The following is an 18,250-nucleotide window of genomic DNA, read 5'->3' as shown; positions in this document are numbered from 1 at the left end:
CTGATTTAAGAACAAATCTGCCTGTCCCGGAAATGTTCAACACGCAAGCAGGCGCAGTGCTTTGGAAGTTCCAAATGTTTTTAAACTGGGAATTGATACCCGCCACATCCTGGCAGTGCCCCAAGCTGTCCCTTGGCCCAGGGGCGGTGAGTAGCTTGCTTCGGGCTCCTAGCATCCCAGCTTTGAAAGGGCAAGGTAATTGGAGAGCCTGCATTGGAGCTGTGAGCCCCACAGACTTTTTTAGCTCAATGTGAGAAGTGAGAAGCTGCTTGTTTTCAAGAAGCAAAGCTGATTGGAGCCTGAGGACTCTTCCCTGCTCCTGGGCTGTGGGTCCTTGCTGGGTGAATGGATGCGGTAGCACACTAGTTTTCTTTTTAGTCACCAGATTATAGAATAGACCCCTAACTACGCCCTTTGTTTAAAAAAAAAAAAAAAAGTTATCAGTAAAGACTTCATTATCCCTTGGAACCCCCTACCTCTGGAATAACTCATCAGTCAGAAGAATATCCTAGAGCTCCAGGCAGGCTGACGAGGGTGAGGGTGCAGAGCTCACTCAGCAGGGCAGTGGGAGCATCTCAGTAGCTGATTTGCCAATTACCTAAAAGTCAGATAATTGATAAGTTTTCTGAAATCTTGCTTGCGTTTTGAAAAATGTTTCTTGAACATTCCAAATTGTTGGCATTCATACCGGGGCAGCTTCATGGTTTTCCTGAGCTGCTCTGCGGGCAAGTTGGGTTTGTGCGGGTCACGGGGGTGAGGAGTAATTGGTCCAGGAGAGGCTGGGAGCAACGATGCCCTGTGGGTTGCCTGCAGCTACACAGCCCCTGGCTGGACCGACAGAAGCCCCTGGGTTACTTCTCTGCATGACGCATGTCTTCTTTTTTCTCCCTTTCGGCTCCCAAGGATGTTAACGCGGGCGAGGGTAGCGAGTTTGCCGACAGTGGGATCGAAGGGGCCACCACCGACACGGACCTCCTGTCCAGGCGATCCAATGCCACCAACTCCAGCTACTCACCCCCCACCGGCCGCGCCTTTGTGGGCAGCGACAGCGGCAGCAGCTCCACTGGGGACGCAGCCCGCCAGGGGGTGTACGAGAATTTCCGACGGGAGCTGGAGATGAGCACCACCAATAGCGAGAGCCTGGAGGAGGCCGGCTCGGCGCACAGCGACGAGCAGAGCAGCGGTACCCTGAGCTCCCCGGGCCAGTCCGATATCCTGCTCACGGCCGCGCAGGGCACCGTGCGTAAGGCCGGAGCCCTGGCAGTCAAGAACTTCCTGGTGCACAAGAAGAACAAGAAGGTGGAGTCGGCCACCCGGAGGAAGTGGAAGCACTACTGGGTGTCCTTGAAAGGTGAGAGAGGGAGCATCCTTCCTGCAGTGCTGGGTACATCCTGTGCTCCGTGGTGCACCTGTGCAAATGATGTTTTTCAATTACATGGGACTTCTATTTCATGCTAATTTCAAAACTTATTTTGTGGCGGTAAGAATACTTAACGTGAGATCTACCTTCTTTGCATATTTTTGGGTGTACGTTACGGTATTGTTGACTAAGGCACGCAGTCGTACAGCACAGAGCGTAATCATCGTATCTAGCTGAAACTGTGTCCCTTGATTAGTCACTCCCCATTTTCCTTCTCCACCAATGTTTTATTTTCTTTACTGTTTCACAGTTAAGCTATTGGAGCCTCTCGTCTAGTTTTCTCATATATACAGCTGGTTCTCCTGACAGTTTGAAAGGCTTGAGTTCTAAAAGAATATTTTTTTGGAATCATTCCAAAACATGTGCCTCCCGAAGTGACTGTTTCGGAGGGAAAAATCACTGGTTTGAATCTTATGAAATTGTCATTTGGGGGGTAAAAAATGATGGAATATTGCTAATTTCATAGGGCTCAACCCAGCGCTTAATGGAATGTCTGAGCCATCTATGTTTGTGAAAAAGTCACTGTCTTATGGTCAGACTTTGAATATTTGAGTGTGTGTGTATATATATAGATATATATCTATATACATGTATATATATCTATATACAATGGTATATCTGTATACCATCGTCTTTCTTTTCTAATTTAGGAAGCATAATACATTTATGTCTTGCTATTCATTATCGCTTTACACACACTTTAGAAGTATGTATATGTATTTTTGCACATCTGCATATATCTTGGTAGTGTAGAAATTGTAACACATTTGTGAGCTCTGTGTCTTAAAAAGAAAAACACTTCTCAAGACCGCTTAGAATCTTTGACACAAGATGGATTTGAAGCAGGGTTAGTACATGGCAGGATAGGTTAGACAGGTTAATACGCATGAAGGATGGGTCCAGGAGGAAGAAGCCTGGGCTCAGCTGGTGTGGTGCACCCATGACTCCATCTGATACTGGGTTTCACCAACTGTGGCTGGTGTAGAACAACCAGTCCTAGAGGCATGGAACAGCCTAGAGCTCTGTACAGTGGTGTAAATCCCCCAGGGACATGCAGGGTTTGGGTGGGCCCCATTACTAATGCTGCCAGCTGTTGCTTCAGTACCTGGTGAAACAGAAAGGGAGCATGTTAATTAGACTGTAGGTCTTGCTGCATGTCACTGAGACCCACAATGACAGTGCCTCAAGCAAGACAGAACTTTATTTCCCTTCCACCTAGCAGAGGTGGAGCGTCTAAGAGTGATGGGCTGCCTCTTTGCTGTTAATTCATCCAGAAGCCAGAATTCCTTTTGTCGTTGCTTAACTGTCCCTAGAGCATTGTGTTAGTCTGAATGATTAGGATAGCTCACCAGCGGGTCCAGGTTCCAGCGGAAAAATAGGGGAAGTGGAGGGGGTATCCCTCTGCACTGAGGGTACAACCTGGAAATTGCCTGCATCTCTTCTGCTTCCATCGCATTGGCCAGGAATGAGTCCAGCCTAGCTGCAAGGGAGGCAGGGATGGGCCCAGCTGAGCACTGGGGTTTCTATTACTGCAGAAGAAAGGGGGTTGTGTGTTTTAGGGAACAACCAACTGTCCCATAGAGGAGTCTTTCCTCTTGACAGCCAGTGCAGGGTAGCTTCCCCTACTGCCAAGGGCCTGTGTGTCTAATGTTGCTGCATGTTTAGGGTGGGCTGCTGTCTTTCTCTTCATGTCTAGCTTTTAAGACTTGCTGGGTTATTTCATCTTGTTGCTCCACTTCCAAGGATGTCTCAGGAAGAGTTAGGTTCTTTCTCATGTCCTTTTCTCATTCGGAAAGTCTACCTTAGTGGTTTCAAAGTTTGAATAGATGTGGAGTTCTGGCAGCCATAGAATCTTCTGTGGAAAAATCACAGGAATTACTGATATTAAACTCTAAATTTTATTTTCTATACTAAATCAAATACCATAATATAGTCTATATAAAGTGTATATGAAATTTTGAACACACATGTGAAATAAGAAGATTGAATTTGAGCAAACTCTATCAGTTTACACGTACGCACAGCACACTTTGCTTTTAGTTTTCCATCGTGAATTGGGAAAAGTGTATTTGATGTCATGGTTCTGCTTGTGAAACACAGATGTTCGTTCTGTGGGAGCATTTTGGAGAACTGCTACTGTTTTTTTTCACACGGGACCTGCCTTGGCTTAATTTAGAGGCACTACAGGGTCATGTCTGAGGGGCCCTGCTCTCTGCTCCTCCCCTAAATGTCCACACCACTGGACGCTGCAACCTCTGTTCCCTTTAGCAGCCCATCTTATTGTTCATTTTGTTAACTAATGCTGAGTTGTTAACAACGTGATTAGAAGACCACCTGCAGTCACGGTCACCTGAGATGCTTCCTGGGTTATATCCATACCTGCCCTATCTCACAGTTTGGAGGTGGGGCCCTGTATTAGTCCCTGTACTAGAGCTGCTATAACAAAGTACCACAGACTGGGTGGCTTAAACAAAAGAACTTTATTTTCTCACAGTCCTGGAGCCTAGAAGTCTCAGATCAAGGTGTCATCAGGTTTGGTGTTTTCTGAGGCCTCGCCCCTGGGCTTGCAAATGGCCGTCTTCTTCTAGTATCTTCATGTCCTCCCTCTGTACCTGTCTATGTCCAAATCCCCTCTTCTTATAAGGACAGCAGTCATATTGGATTAGGGCCCACCCTTATGACCTCGTTTAATTTTAATTACCTCTGTAAAGACCTTATCTCCAAATACAGCCATATTCGGAGGCCCTGGGTTAGGACTTCGGCATAGGAACTTGGGGGGATATAATTCAGCCCATGACAGGCCCGGAATTTGTGGTTTAAACAGGCTTCCCAGGTGATTCTTACACTAAATATGAGAATAACACCGTTAGTGGCGTAGAATAAAAATAATTAGGTGATGTTTTACTTGGGACGTGGAAGCGGGGGCTGTTTTGTTTCTGCTGTTCCTTTAGAGAATAAATGATCAAGGAAGGCAAGGTGTAGGTGCTCAGCCCACACACCCATTAGAGAAGGGAGGCTTCACTTTCTTGGTGACCCAGATCTGAGTGACACAATCTGTCAGGATCCAGGCCCAGAGCACAGAGTTGCCGAGTCCTTTGCTTCTTACTCCTGACAGGTCCCATTATATATTGACAAACTTGGGGCTTGTCCTTGCCACTCAAAGGCAGGGCTTGCTGCTGACTTGGGTTTGGATATGGAGAAATAAAAAGCAGAGTACCTGGGAACCGTAGGCTAGAAAATTCTCCTAAGATTCTTTCACTTTTGACAGAATAATTAATTCTACGAAAAAAGGTTTTATTTAGAATTAATCTCTGGAGTGTCTCCATCCACAACTGAAAAGCATACAGATTATGTTCAAGTGAAGATGAAGGTAAATGGACCTGTTACCAGGGACCACGTGGTTCCCAGATTTGCCACTTCTCATTAATCTTAAAATTGGAACATGTAGGGCTTCCCTGGTGGCACAGTGGTTGGAAGTCCACCTGCCGATGCCGGGGATGCGGGTTTGTGCCCTGGTCCGGGAGGATCCCACGTGGCGCGGAGCAGCTGGGCCCGTGAGCCATGGCCGCTGAGCCTGCATGTCTGGAACCTGTGCTCCGCAACGGGAGAGGCCACAACAGTGAGAGCCCCGCGTATAGCACAAAAAAAAAAAGGAACATGTAGATAATTGAGTACAAGCTGATTTTTAACCACCCACTGTCACGGGCGATTGTAAACCAACTTTGAAAAATTATGAAAACATCAATTTGGGAAGACGTAAGATGTTCAATGTGATGTGTGGATGCCCCGTATCCATTATCTATAGGCTTCAGTCTCTGTTCTCAAACTGTGGTAAAGCTGTGTTGCTCTTTTTCTGTTACGGATTTGTTCATCATTAGCGTAATATTAGTCCTAAGGATTATTTAGAGCAGGGTTTCTCAACAGAAGGCCTATTGACACTTTCTGGATAATTCTTTGTCATGAGGCCTGTCCTGGGCATTGTAGGATGTTTAGCAATATCCCTGTCCGCTACTCGCCTCCTTCTGTTCCCCACCCCCAAGTTGTGACAGCCAAAAATGTCTCCCGACTTCACCAAGTGTCCCTCATTCAGCAAGATTGCCCCACCTCAGGAACCTCGGATTTGGAGGAAAAGGGCCTCCCCTTTCCATTTCTTTTCTTTTTGTGTCTCTGAATCTATGTTAGCTTAAGACATGGAAAGAGGAGGTATAGATGATTCCGAACATGACCTCTATGTTCCTGTAAAAACTTGAGATCTTCAAAATAACAGGAATTATAAGAAAAATAGGGTTGGGGCAGAACACTCCGTAAGTATATAATTAAATTATATGTAAGCAACTTATTACTACAAAACTTAAAGAAATAGAAAACAAAACCCTACTAAAATTACTCTCATAACATTCCTAATTTCCAACAAGAAATATCACAGAAAACGTACAACCTTAAGAAAAAAATGTGAATATAACTTGAATGGATTAGAGGAAGAATTGAAACTCCTGAATTATGGAGACAAAGACAATAGTTATAAAACCATGAAATTCAGGAACACCGTGCGATAGACTTTTAGGCAGAGCTCACGGTCAGGCTGTAACCAAGGCAAACACTGTGAAACGAGTGGGCCTCGCGTGCCTGCGTGCTGCGTGCGTCTGTGCTGGGGGACATTGCATCCAGCAGCTGTTACATGCTCCCGTGAAATCTTACGGGCTGGGAAAAATCGCCTTTGCACTCATGTGACTTTTCCATTGATCCCCATCATTCTACGTTGTCAGTTACAAATGTGCTTTACAGAAGTTCATACTGCAGGCGAGTAGATTGTACTTGGAAGTCTTTGTGATTCACATAAACGGTGGCCCTTGCTTGTGGTAAGGAAGATGTTGAAGACGGACCAAGTGGCTTATGTTGAAGTTAAAGAGTCAGAAAACTGGGCCCAGGTTTCCCCTGAAATGATGACTTGAGAGCAAGTGCTCAGTGAGTAATTGCTAATAAAGTGTGCCTCACATGTAGGCCATGACGGAGGGTATCTATTGAACCCACCTTGCCACAAATGTAGGAAAGGTTTCTATTGCTCCTGTCTCATTTAGTTTCACAGTATAATTAAGTGTGGACCAGGCCTCTGGCCTCCCCCAGGCCTTCATATGTGTGCCATGTGTTTCCTCTTCCAGGAGGAGCAAGGACATGGCTGATCTCTAGAAAAACATTTTATAGAAAATATCTGAGACTAAAAGTCTGTCATTTCGTTCCTTATCCTGAAAGCACCTAAAGCCAGTGTTATATTTTGTTTTCTCCAAGGGCATAGTCAAAAAACCCAATAAATTGTGTTCTCTGGTTGCATATCCTGTGAGACATATTGGGAGGGACTCCAGTGGGACAGAACTGGTGCCGGTCCTCACTCAGCGGTGCTTGCTGTTCAGGCCTGAGAAGCTGAATTTACAGCCACCACTGGCCAGAGGAGCCATCAGACCCCCGTATGCCTGTGAGGATATCTGTCACATTCTAAAACAGGAAGTAAGATCTTAAAGAACTTGAGGGCATGAATGATGAAACTGTGATTTAAGAGTCTTAACATTGTAAATCAACTATACTTCAATTAAAAAAAAAAAAGTCTCTGTCCAAGCCCATCCAAGACTTAGTACAAGCATGGCCCCATTCTCTTCACTTCCTAGGTTTCACACTCATTTCCAGCCCTTTCCTGGTAACAGGGCACAAGCAACAGTTTCCACTACAGACTCTTTTGTGGCATGAGCACCAGATACTCACACGGACCCCCATTCTGTTTCCTCAGGGTGCACACTCTTTTTCTACGAGAGCGATGGTAGGTCTGGAATAGACCACAACAGCATCCCCAAGCATGCCGTCTGGGTGGAGAACAGCATCGTGCAGGCCGTGCCTGAGCACCCCAAGAAGGACTTCGTCTTCTGCCTCAGCAATTCCCTGGGTGATGCCTTCCTTTTTCAGGTTTGTTGGGCTCCTCCTTTGCAGAGCATTTCAAATCTCTTACCAGATACCTCCGTCTCCTGCCCACGTACCTCACCCTGTTTTCCTTTGAGTGGTGGGTTCTATCTTTTGCACATTATAGGAACAAAAACGATGAATGACAAAATAAATGTCTATACTGAGTTCCAGGAATGATTGAACTCACCCAGAGGCCTCCACAGTGAAGCCTGAGGAGCGGTGTGGGTTGAAGGATTTTTCACTGTAGTCTCGATATCATTTGTGTAGCACTTTAGAGAAAAGATCATGAACTCCTTAATCTAGACATGATTTGCACTGTCAAAATTTTTCATCATAATATGTTCTCTTCTAATATTACTCATAAAGTAAAATCATGACATCCCAGAAATGATTAGCTATACCCAACCAGTTTCTCTTCCTCATCTTTTCAGAACTTCGGAATGAAAGTTCTTGAAGTTTGATGGTTAATTGTATTAAAAAATACCAACCTGCTTATCACTTCAGGGTTAACATTTGCTTCTATAAGGAATCCTTTGAGTTCGGTCAGTTGTGATACACTTTTTGTGGTGTTAGTTAGGCTTTCTTCATTTATTCCCATAATACAGGAATTCCTCAAGCCTTTATTCCATGCTTCCTATGTGCTACGCACAGTGATATTGAGAATACCAAGAAGATATTTTGATATGGTTTCTACACTTAAAAGTGTTCACATATAGTATGGGAGACACATTGGAATGAATTGATCTTTTGTGGTAAACCTTGACAGTGAATGGTAAAGGAAGAGTAGGGATGAACTGAGTGAAATTGACAGTGAGGATATTCCATGCCACAGAGAGAGTTGCAATAAAGGCATGACAGAGAGTAATAGGTTATCTCACCATGTTTCTGGGTTTGTCTCCTATAGTTATTTCCATTTGGGCAATTAAAGTAAGAAATATAAAGTAGTGACTTTGTTTGTGAACAATCAAAAAGCGTGTATTTTTTCTCTTTTAATCTATGATGTAAAACACATAAGGAAGAATGCACAAACATAAATTTATTGCTCAATGAAGGGTCACAAAGTAACCACCACCCAGGCCAAGAAACAGAAGGTTCTAGCACCCTACAACCTTACATGAATCCATTCAGCTTACTGGTTGAATAGAGTGAACATGTATTATATTATCTAAGCCAGAACACTTTTGTTCATCTGGGAATGTCTTCATTTCTCCTTCATTTTTGAAGATAGTTTTGCTGGATATAGAATTCTTGATTGACAGTCTTATTTCAGTGCTTTGAAAATGTCACTGTATTGCCATCTGGCCCTCGTAGATTCTAATGAGAAATCACCTGTTAATCTTAAGAGGATCCCTTTTATAGATAAGTTGCTTTGTTCTTGCTACTTTGAGGATTTTATATTTGTCTTTAAACAGTTTGATTATGATATGTTTAAATATTGATTTCTTTCAGTTTATTATACCTGGAATTCATTGAATTTCTTGGATGTACTGAGGTATATACGTGTTTGAATCACATTTGGAAAGTTTTCAGCTGTTATTTTTTCAAATAATCTTCCTGCTCGTGTCTCTTCTCTCTTCTCCTTCTGGGACACCTATTATGTTTAAGTTAGTATGCTTGATTGTGTCTCATAGATCTCTGAGACTCTGTTCATCTTTCTGTATTCTGTTTTTGTTTTGTTTCTTAGACTGGATAGTCTCAGTTGACCTACTTCAAGTTCACTGATTCTTTTTTTTTGGCAGTTCAAATCTGCTCTTGAGCCCCTCTGTTGAATTTTTCACTTCATTTATTCTACATTTTAACTTTAGAATTTGTATTTGGTTCTTTTTAAAAGAGAATAATTTTTATTTCACTACTGATATTCTCTAATGATTGGAGAGATTACCTTAAGTGCCCAGAAGTAATAAATCTCTCACTCTTTCCCAAGGACCTCTGTATGTACCTCTTTAACACTTAGGCAGTTAGTTTACAGCTCTGCCATAGTCTTCACCTCTGCTTGCACAGAGCCTCAAGATCAGCCTGAGGGGTGAGCACAGGGCCTTCTCAGGGTTTTCTGAGCATGTGTACAGTTCTGTGCATATATGTGATCTTCTAAATTCTGAGGACTATGGATATCTTACTCCCCAGCTTTAACTAAAGTTTCTCAGTCAACTCTTTTTTGCCCCAGCTGTTACCACAACCTCAGGCAACTGTGATATTAAACAGTTGTCGCTGATTGCTTTTTACAGACAGGCCTGGAGTAAAGGGTTGTGTACATGAATGAGTTCTGAGTCAAGTCCAATAGCTACAAGCCCTGTGAATGGGCATTTCTTTTGCAGTATTAAACAGGTCAGATAATGACTTTTCTGAGAATGGTGTTTTGGGGGAGCTCCAAACCCATTCTGCCCCCTTCAGTGGCTGCTTTTTTTTTTTTTTTTTTTTTTTTTTTTTGTGGTACGTGGGCCTCTCACCGTTGTGGCCTCTCCCATTGCGGAGCACGGGCTCCGGACGCGCAGGCTCAGCGGCCATGGCTCACCGGCCCAGCCGCTCCGTGGCATATGGGATCTTCCCGGACCGGGGCACGAACCCATGTCCCCTGCATCGGCAGGCGGACTCTCAACCACTGCGCCACCAGGGAAGCCCCTTCAGTGGCTGTTTGACTGCTGGTTTTCAACATGAATGTGGAGATAGAGAGATGATGATGGGAATAGTGCATTAAGATACCCTTATACTTAATATTGTTACTAAGATCAGCCTTTTTTTTTTTCAATAAATGCACCTCAAGTCACAAGACTTAATTTCCAGAGTTCTGAAAAAGTCCATCTTGACAATTTTTGCCATTGTTGTTATTGCTTTTATGGAGGATCATCTTTTTGAGGTTCTTATTCTCCCATTGCTTCTGATGGACTCATGAGGACACTTTAGAGACTAGACAATTTTAAGAGTTATAGCAGCACTATTAACAATTACGCCAGGATAATAGGCATAAGTTTCAATAGTCCTAGGCTAACTGGGATGTATGACAACCTTTCAGTATGTACATTTGAGTTGACCCCAGTTTGTAGGGATCCTGAGCTGTATTGCTATGAGTATTCATTCTTCTATCTATGTTCAGGATACATTTGTCCACATTTCTTTTGGTACATACCTAGGACTGGCATTGCTGGGTCATGGGATATATGCACACATTCAAGTCTGCTAGATACTGTCAGTTTCCAAAATTATTGAAATAATTTATGCTCCCATCAGCAGCCTAGGAGAATTCCAGTTCTTCCTCATCCTTGTCCACACGTGTTATTGTCAGATCTTTTTTTAAAAACTATTAGTGTGAAGTTGAGCACATTTTTATGGGTTTAATGACTATTTCAATATCATCTTCTGTGAAGTTTTTATTTCAGTCTCCTGCCTCTTTTTCCATTTAGTCGTCTTTCTTCTCTTGATGTTTCATAGCAGTTTTTTACATATTTTGTAGATCATCTCTTTGTTGATTATATGCATTGCAGATATCCTTTTCCATGAGGTGGCTAGCCTTCTACTCTCTTAAAGTTATTCTTTGTTATACCAAAACTTTTAGATTTTAATGTAGTCTCATTTCTCAAGTCTTCCCTAATGGGTAGCGCTTTGTGTATCCTATTAAAAAAATCTACATGCTCTGTCTCCTGAAAATATTCCTCTATATAACTTATAAACCATTGTGTTTCCAAATCTAGCATACCTTTTTATTAATTAATGGGGTATCTTGCAAATGAGGAAATGTCTAATCTAACGATAATAACATTATTATGATATCAGCAGTTATCTTTTACTGCGCCCTTATTGTATGCCACTGCCTTGAAAGTGTTTTACAATGTGAATCCACTTAATTCTTCTGGAAATCAGTGAGTTAGATTGTGTATCCATATTTTGACTAATTGATGTGGATTGTGTAGCCCCTTCTGTGAAGCTAAGGCTTACAAAGGCTAATGATTGGATGTCAAGTCACAGTTACTGAGTGTTGGGGCTGGATTCAAACCAAGCCTCTCTTTTGCTGAAGCCCCTTATTGTCTAAGTATATTATTTAACCCAATACTGTTACTACTTACCCTAAGAAGAACATGGGCAAGAATCAGTGATTACGGTAAAAAGTGACTTTTTCTCATTCTTAGAATTAAGCCACTCATTGGGAATATTTCAAAACTGTAACTTGATTTTGGCCATTCTTGCCTCATTATACAGGTTAGATGCTAATCTCATTGATTTCAGGATACTCTCTTTTTTACCTGGACACCCATGATGTGAATTCCTTTTGAAAGGACTTTCCTGGCCGTAAAACTGCTAATAGAATCTGAATACCCATTAGGTCACATTGAATAAAATTCTTCTGTGGCAACATAGGACCTTATTCATGAAAACCTCTGTGTCCTCTTGTTTCGGTGAAATTTTTATGCTACTTACGTGGGATAGAGCACAAAATGAACCTTTTCAGAGGAAATTACTGCTCTTTGGGATCCATGAGGGCATTTTCTACCTTCTACTTATTGTAATTCACATGACTCTGGAGGGGCTGAATTTGAAAGGAACCTGTGTGTGTAGGGGGTGAGGCTAAAGCGAGGGAGATCAAGCACGATTATGGAAATAATTTGTAGGTTATTCCAGCCCCAGGGCTCAGTTCAGTGCACACAGTTTCCAGAGCTCGTATGCTTCTGATCTGATGCTGTTATTCAGATTCGCGCATGGAAAGGAGATTCATGTTACCAGCAGAAGTAGAAAAGGGGTTTTGTGTGCCGGATGGGGGTGGGAATGGGCATGAATGTTAGAGCAGCTTATATAGAGGAAGTGCTACCCTGTCTGCAAAGGGAGGCTATAGCTCCTGCATTTAAACTATTTTAATTAGCGTTCTTCCCTCCAACTGGAAGCCAGAAATAGCACCCATCACCTACAGAGTACCGTTTCCTCTCGGCCCTCTCTTCATCCATTACGGGAGGATGTTACACACAATTCCAAAAAGCTCAGTGACTTTTATGGTAACGTATCCTAATATTAGTTTTAAATTCCTATATTAAAGGCCTTGGGAACATAGTTAGCAGGCAGAGTAAGAATGATGCCTGATTGGGTAGAAAATCATATGCAATTATATATCTAAAGAAGTGTAGAAAATATTATCTCTAAGGGGTCATTGCCTTTCCATAGAATGTTTCTTATCATTAGGAATGTCACTTGTATGAGGCTACAGCATGCATATATATATATATATATTTTTTTTTTGCTGATCCCAAACTCCTAATTTTCATAGCATGCATATTTTAAAAAGACCCTTTTAAAAGAAGAATAGTATTTGTATCTTTATGTTGAGTTGGGGATTGGATGTGATAATGCAAGTCAGGTATCTGATAGCAAATGCTCAATAAATGTTATAGTTAGCATTTTAATTATAAGAAAAAAAGACTAGTTCCCCAAGTATCTTTACAGAAGTTGAGTGTGGCTTCTCTGTGAAAAGTCTAAGGCTTTGAGTTTTATCATGCTCTGGGGGGAATTATCTTCAAGTGCCACATCTAGTTCTGTGTGTCAGACTCGATGAAGGTCATTGGCATATGCCCTGGACAAGGGCAGCCAGATTAAGAAAAAATCTGGAAATCCACTTTCACAAGGAGCATCAAGTGGACTTGGTAGAAGAGACTTTAGAAAGGATTTAGTATCTTGGACTTGAGTAGATTAACATCCAGCATCCCTCGTAAGGTAGGCACCATCTCTGCAAGGCCCCCGCAGCTGGTCAGCCTGGACAGCTGGACAGCTGTCCATTCCTGGGAAGCTCTCAGCTCTTTAACCATCTATTTTGTTAGTTGGCTCCAAGTTCTAGAAAGTTCTTCGCCATGTTGAGATAATACGTTCTTTCCGGTGACTTTTGCCATTTCCCTTTGCTTCCATATTCTCCCCCAGAATTTAAAGTAAGCCTTTCCTGCTTATTCTTTCTCATAACCTTCTAAATACTTGAAAACAGCTCTCATTTCCCTCCACCATGTCTCCTGTTTAGGTCTCCCTGCTTGAGGTTTCTGAGCCAGTCTCCCTATGATTCAGTTCCTCTCTTGTAATCGTGTTCCAGAACCTGACACCCTGTCAGGTTCCGCCCTGTACTGCCTACTTTTCAGTTCCTGTTCCTCTCATTTCGTCCATGATGCTGGTGTCAATTCCTTAATTTACTAGAAACCACAACAAACGGATGACTCATACCCAGCTTGTGGTCTATCTAATCCTCAGCATCAAGGTCTTCTCCATCTTATTTTAATAGATTTTTTGAAAAGTCCGAATGCAGAACTTAGATTTACCTCTTTGAAATTTTATCTCTGTGGTTTTCGTCCATCTAATGAAATCATCTAGGATCTTAATTTGATCTTCCCTGATGTTTATATCCCTCCTAACTTAGAGTTATCTACAGATATGACAGATTCAATGTTTGGTCTGTATTCTCATTGTTAAGTGTTGACTTGGTCTCTAGCTAAGTCCTGTTTTCTCATCACTGTAGATCGTTTCCCTGCCTCTCGCCAGCCACTTCAGAAATATTTACCTTTGGTTTTGGCATAAATTAGTTGTGAAGAAGGGTCACCAATGGCACGTGTGGAACTCCAGGCCAAATTTTTTAATCTCTGTAGAGAATTGGACTCAACCCAGATCATCTTGTCAGCACCGTTCTGGTGGCTCAATCTCATACGATCTGGTGAAAGAAATAGCAGATATGAGCCACGAGCCATAGACTCAAGTTCAAGAGCTCCTTAGGGCATCCTATTAATGCCCCATTTGGGACAGAGGATCAGAGAGCTCCCTGAAGGGGAGAAAGTGAATGGGGTCCCTCCTGGACCCTGCCCATTCCCAGTACCAGAGGGGGCCTTTTCAAAGGATGAGGTGCCATTGGCCCTGCTCTAAGGAGAGTATTATGGGAGAGTATGGATGTTGAAGTGCAAAATGATGCACAGGGCTGGTAGTTGTTTGCAGTGCATGCCCTACTATTAGTGTGTTCAGAGGTTTCTCCACATATGTTAAAAGTACAGCACAGAGATATAATTGTGGCTGAGTTAGATTTTAGCATACAATTTGTATTCTGTTATGTATCATCCAAGTAGTGTTACTAACAGTATTCCTCTTCCTTTTTACAATATTTTAAATTTGTATTTAAGTCAATATGAACAGATAGCTTCATTTATTTATTTATGTATGTAATTAAAGTTTAGTTGATTTACAATGTTGTATTTGTTTCAGGTGTACGGCAAAGTGATTCAGTTATATATATATATTCTTTTTCAGATTCTTTTCCATTATAGTTTATTACAAGATGTTGAATGTAGTTCCCTGTGCTATACAATAGAACCTGGTTGTTTATCTAATTTATATGTAATAGTTCGTATCTGCTAATCCCAAACTCCTAATTTATCCCCCTGCCCCCTGCTGCCTTTCCCCTTTGATAACCATGAGTTTGTTTTCTATGTCTGTGAGTCTGTTTCTGTTTTGAACACATAGTTTTAAATAATTCAATTAACCTGAAAAGAATTAAAGTGAAATTCTCGTCCCATACTTCCTTACCCTCTCTTCCAATCATCGCTCCCTTAAGCAACTGTACTCCGCTATTTTAACTGGTTGTTTTTTTTTTGTTGTTTTGTTTTGTTTGTTTGCTTTTCTTGCATTTACCCTCATTTCTCATCCATATGCTTATACTGTTACTGACCAGGATTCTTGGACTCCTTAATCAATAGAAATTGGTAAGAGGCCAGATGAGAAGTTCTGGCAAGGCTTTACTGGGACCGGAGCTGCAACATGAGGGAGAGAAACAAGTAACAGTTTTCCTTGCTCACTCTCTGAAGGGGGGCAAGCTTGACCCTTAAATGGGGTGAGGGTGGGGATGGATTTGTGGGTCGGGCAGGAGGGGTGGTTTGCCCACCCCCTTGGTGGTGCTATGCGCAGGGATCACGCACAGTACCCTGCGTTTGCTCCTGACACCTCAAAAGTGGCAGTTGGGTTTCTGGTCTTTTTGTATCTTATTGTTCATAATTTGCTCCAACTGCACATTTATGCAGTTATTTTTAGTCCCTTATAGTTACTTTGTGTTCTACTGCTGGTGGAGATGTTTGTCCAGGGGCAAGTAATGCAGCAAAGGGTCCCAGGTCCCAGCCTGTCTCAGTACTATTTCTTAACTGACCTTAGACGTGAACTACTGATTTTCTGTTATGATAGATGAATATCTAGCTGTATTATATACACATTCTCCTTTCCTCATCTTCTGTATGGTTACATGAAAATTTGGGGTTAAGTCGGTAGTCCCTGTTACGCTGTTTTGATGTCATCGTGCTGTATGACCATATAAATAGTATTAGCTGCTGACCCAAATAATGTACTATCATTTTATTTCCTTTCTTGAACAACATTTTGTTTTTTGCCCATAGTTAATGATTATCGTTTTTTTTCCTGTTTAATTTGCTTATTTCTGGTTACTTCACAATATTTTCTAAATCTCCAATTCATTAAATAGTTGATTAGTACTGTTTTTTTCCACTGGAGCCTGCCCTCCCCTGGCCCTTTATCCTCCTGCTTCAGTCTTGTCTCTCTCTAGGCCTCATGCATGACAGTCACCGTGTTAACTCATCCGTGTGCTCTGGTGTCTGCCTTTTATGCTGGAGGCTTTTCATCACATGTCTGGTGATCCTTAGCTGTCTGGCCACATTTAAGCATGAGATACCAAAGAAGCGCTTGGATCTCATCAGTGCACATTGTCATCTACTGGGGGCTATGACAGCATGAACAGATTGGGAGGCCTTTTGTGGAGGGGGTCCAGTTGATAATATTTGTTGGCCTTTTCTGGGGGCTACTCAGCTTTGCCATGGCCACTCACTGGGTCAGGTTTCCATGTATTCCTTTGTTTGCAGTAAACAGTTCCTTCTATTTTTGTGTCTGGCTTCCTGGAGCCTGGAGCCTCTCTTATTCTTGAAAGAGTTCACCTGGGGTGGGTGAGAGGTGGGGAGGTAAGGGTGGGAGTGGTGCCCAGTTACATGACTTTCTCCAGTGGATGAGGGGAGCCCCAGATTACAATTATGGGGTCACATCTGTCATTCTCTTTATAGGTAATAACACTGATGGTTTAATTAAGTCTTGTATAAATAAAACTCTAAAATGTGTTAAGCAGAGAACCAATGAGAAAAAAAGACTTTTCAGGAACTCACACAGGAACTTCATTCCCACCTAGCCTCTTCAAATTAACGCATAACTTAATTCTCCTTTTTGTTTTTTTAAAGTGGAAAAAAGTTCAACCTACTTTACAGTTATTCTTGTGCTTCTGTAAACTCAAATCATCTGACATTTTAGTTTCCTAGATCTGGTACCACCTCTCTTGTTTAAAATGAATTTCCCTTTTCCTGCCACTCACGTAAACCATTGATTATCTGGAATCACGAAGTATCCTCCATCCAGTTGGGTGATTGAAGCTGGATCTATTTAAATACATAATGAAGCCCTGTGCTTCATCTTAACTCTGCACTCAAAGGGGCTCTTATGCAAAATGCGCTTTTTGCTGATTCTATTCCTCTGTCAGCAAGAACTGTGCTTATTCCCTTCACTGAACTTGATACAGTATTTATGGCATCCCCAGCAGGCAAAAAGGAAGGAGCACACAATTCACTCTCTCTGCCTGTCTGCTGCTGTTTGTTTCGTGGAAAGTGACGCATGTGGAAGAGGTTGAGACGGTACCACTTGGTGGTCTCTCCTTCCTGCCTTTTTGACCACTGGATTCTGCTGGAGGGCACTGGAGTGGACCTGGTATCCCTAATTAAACTTGCCTGGTTCGAGAAGGTGATGCAAGGTTGGCGGCTTTGAAAAGCTTTTTCTAGCCTGTCAGAGTTTAAATCCTGGCGTGGCCACACTGGAGAACACTGTATCAAGTTAGTGGTCTGCCATGATCAGCTCAGAAGTTAAGTGTTAAGCCTGCAAACGGCTAGGAACTGTTTCAAGAGTCGTCTCTACTTAACCTACTGCTGACAGCAGTCAGCGCCGTCTTTGCCCACCCTCTGAGTCACACGTAGCCCGTGTATGCCGCTGCCAAAGGACAGACTCTGCTGAAAAGCTCATTTAGTGAAGTGTCCTTCTTAGAAATTGATTTGTCCTAATGGTAGAGAATGGCAGAGACCGCTGTTTTATTTAGGCAGGACAGTTGGAGCAAAAATTCTCTCTAATGGAGCTGCCTTCAGCCTCTGACAGGTTTTAAAAGCAGTTGGAGACTTGAGCGTCCTTAATGGTTACAAGGCTGATGGCTAAATTTTTCATAATGTTGTGGTCATACTCTTCTAAACATCTTTCTCTAGATTATGAGACTTGGTATGTTTTTCCCCCTTCTTTTTATTTTATCTTATTTAAAAGTTTTTAAGTTGTGCTAAAATATACATGACATACCATCTTAACTGTGTCCAAGTGCACAGTTCAGTGGCATTAAGTGCATTCACGTTGCTGTGTACCCATCACCACCATCCATCTCCAGAGCTCTTTTCATCTTGTAGAACTGAAACTCTGTACCCATCAAACTCCCCATTTTCCTCTTCCCCTAACCACTGGCAACCGCCATCTTCCTTTCTCTTAAATAAATAAATTCCAAGATAGCTACACCTTTCAAAGGAGGTTTAGCTTCATCAACTAGTATCGGTTTCCTTCATTTCCACCTCTTAAGTGGGAGGCAAACATAAACTCTCTGACATGAGAATGGGGTGTGTTGCCCCTGGCTGAGTTTGAGGAGAATCTCACAGGCGGAAGGAAGAAGAGGCTCTCTTTACGTTAAGTGACGAGACCAAAAAGCTGTTGTTCTGCAGAACCTATCAGCTTGTGGCTCCTCTTGGAGGGTAATACTGTGTTATACAGACTCTTATTTAAAAAAAATCACTTATTTTGAAATGGAATTCT

General features: G+C 42.3%; 1 protein-coding gene across 2 annotated transcripts in view; it reads left to right on the top strand.

The window, feature by feature from the left end:
- The window catches only part of TIAM1 (TIAM Rac1 associated GEF 1), a 206,116-nt gene that overhangs the window by 84,339 nt on the left and 103,527 nt on the right, over positions 1-18,250 (top strand). For both annotated transcript variants that reach the window (XM_024758201.1, XM_024758200.1), the window contains exons 4-5: positions 904-1,351; positions 7,200-7,372. In XM_024758201.1, coding sequence (XP_024613969.1) covers positions 904-1,351; positions 7,200-7,372 — 621 coding nt within the window. The remainder of the gene's footprint in view (positions 1-903; positions 1,352-7,199; positions 7,373-18,250) is intronic.

The sequence above is a fragment of the Neophocaena asiaeorientalis genome, unplaced genomic scaffold (assembly GCF_003031525.2).
Source record: "Neophocaena asiaeorientalis asiaeorientalis breed wild unplaced genomic scaffold, Neophocaena_asiaeorientalis_V1.1 scaffold45, whole genome shotgun sequence".
Classification (NCBI taxonomy): domain Eukaryota; kingdom Metazoa; phylum Chordata; class Mammalia; order Artiodactyla; family Phocoenidae; genus Neophocaena; species Neophocaena asiaeorientalis.
This window is presented reverse-complemented; position numbering and strand designations above follow the sequence as displayed.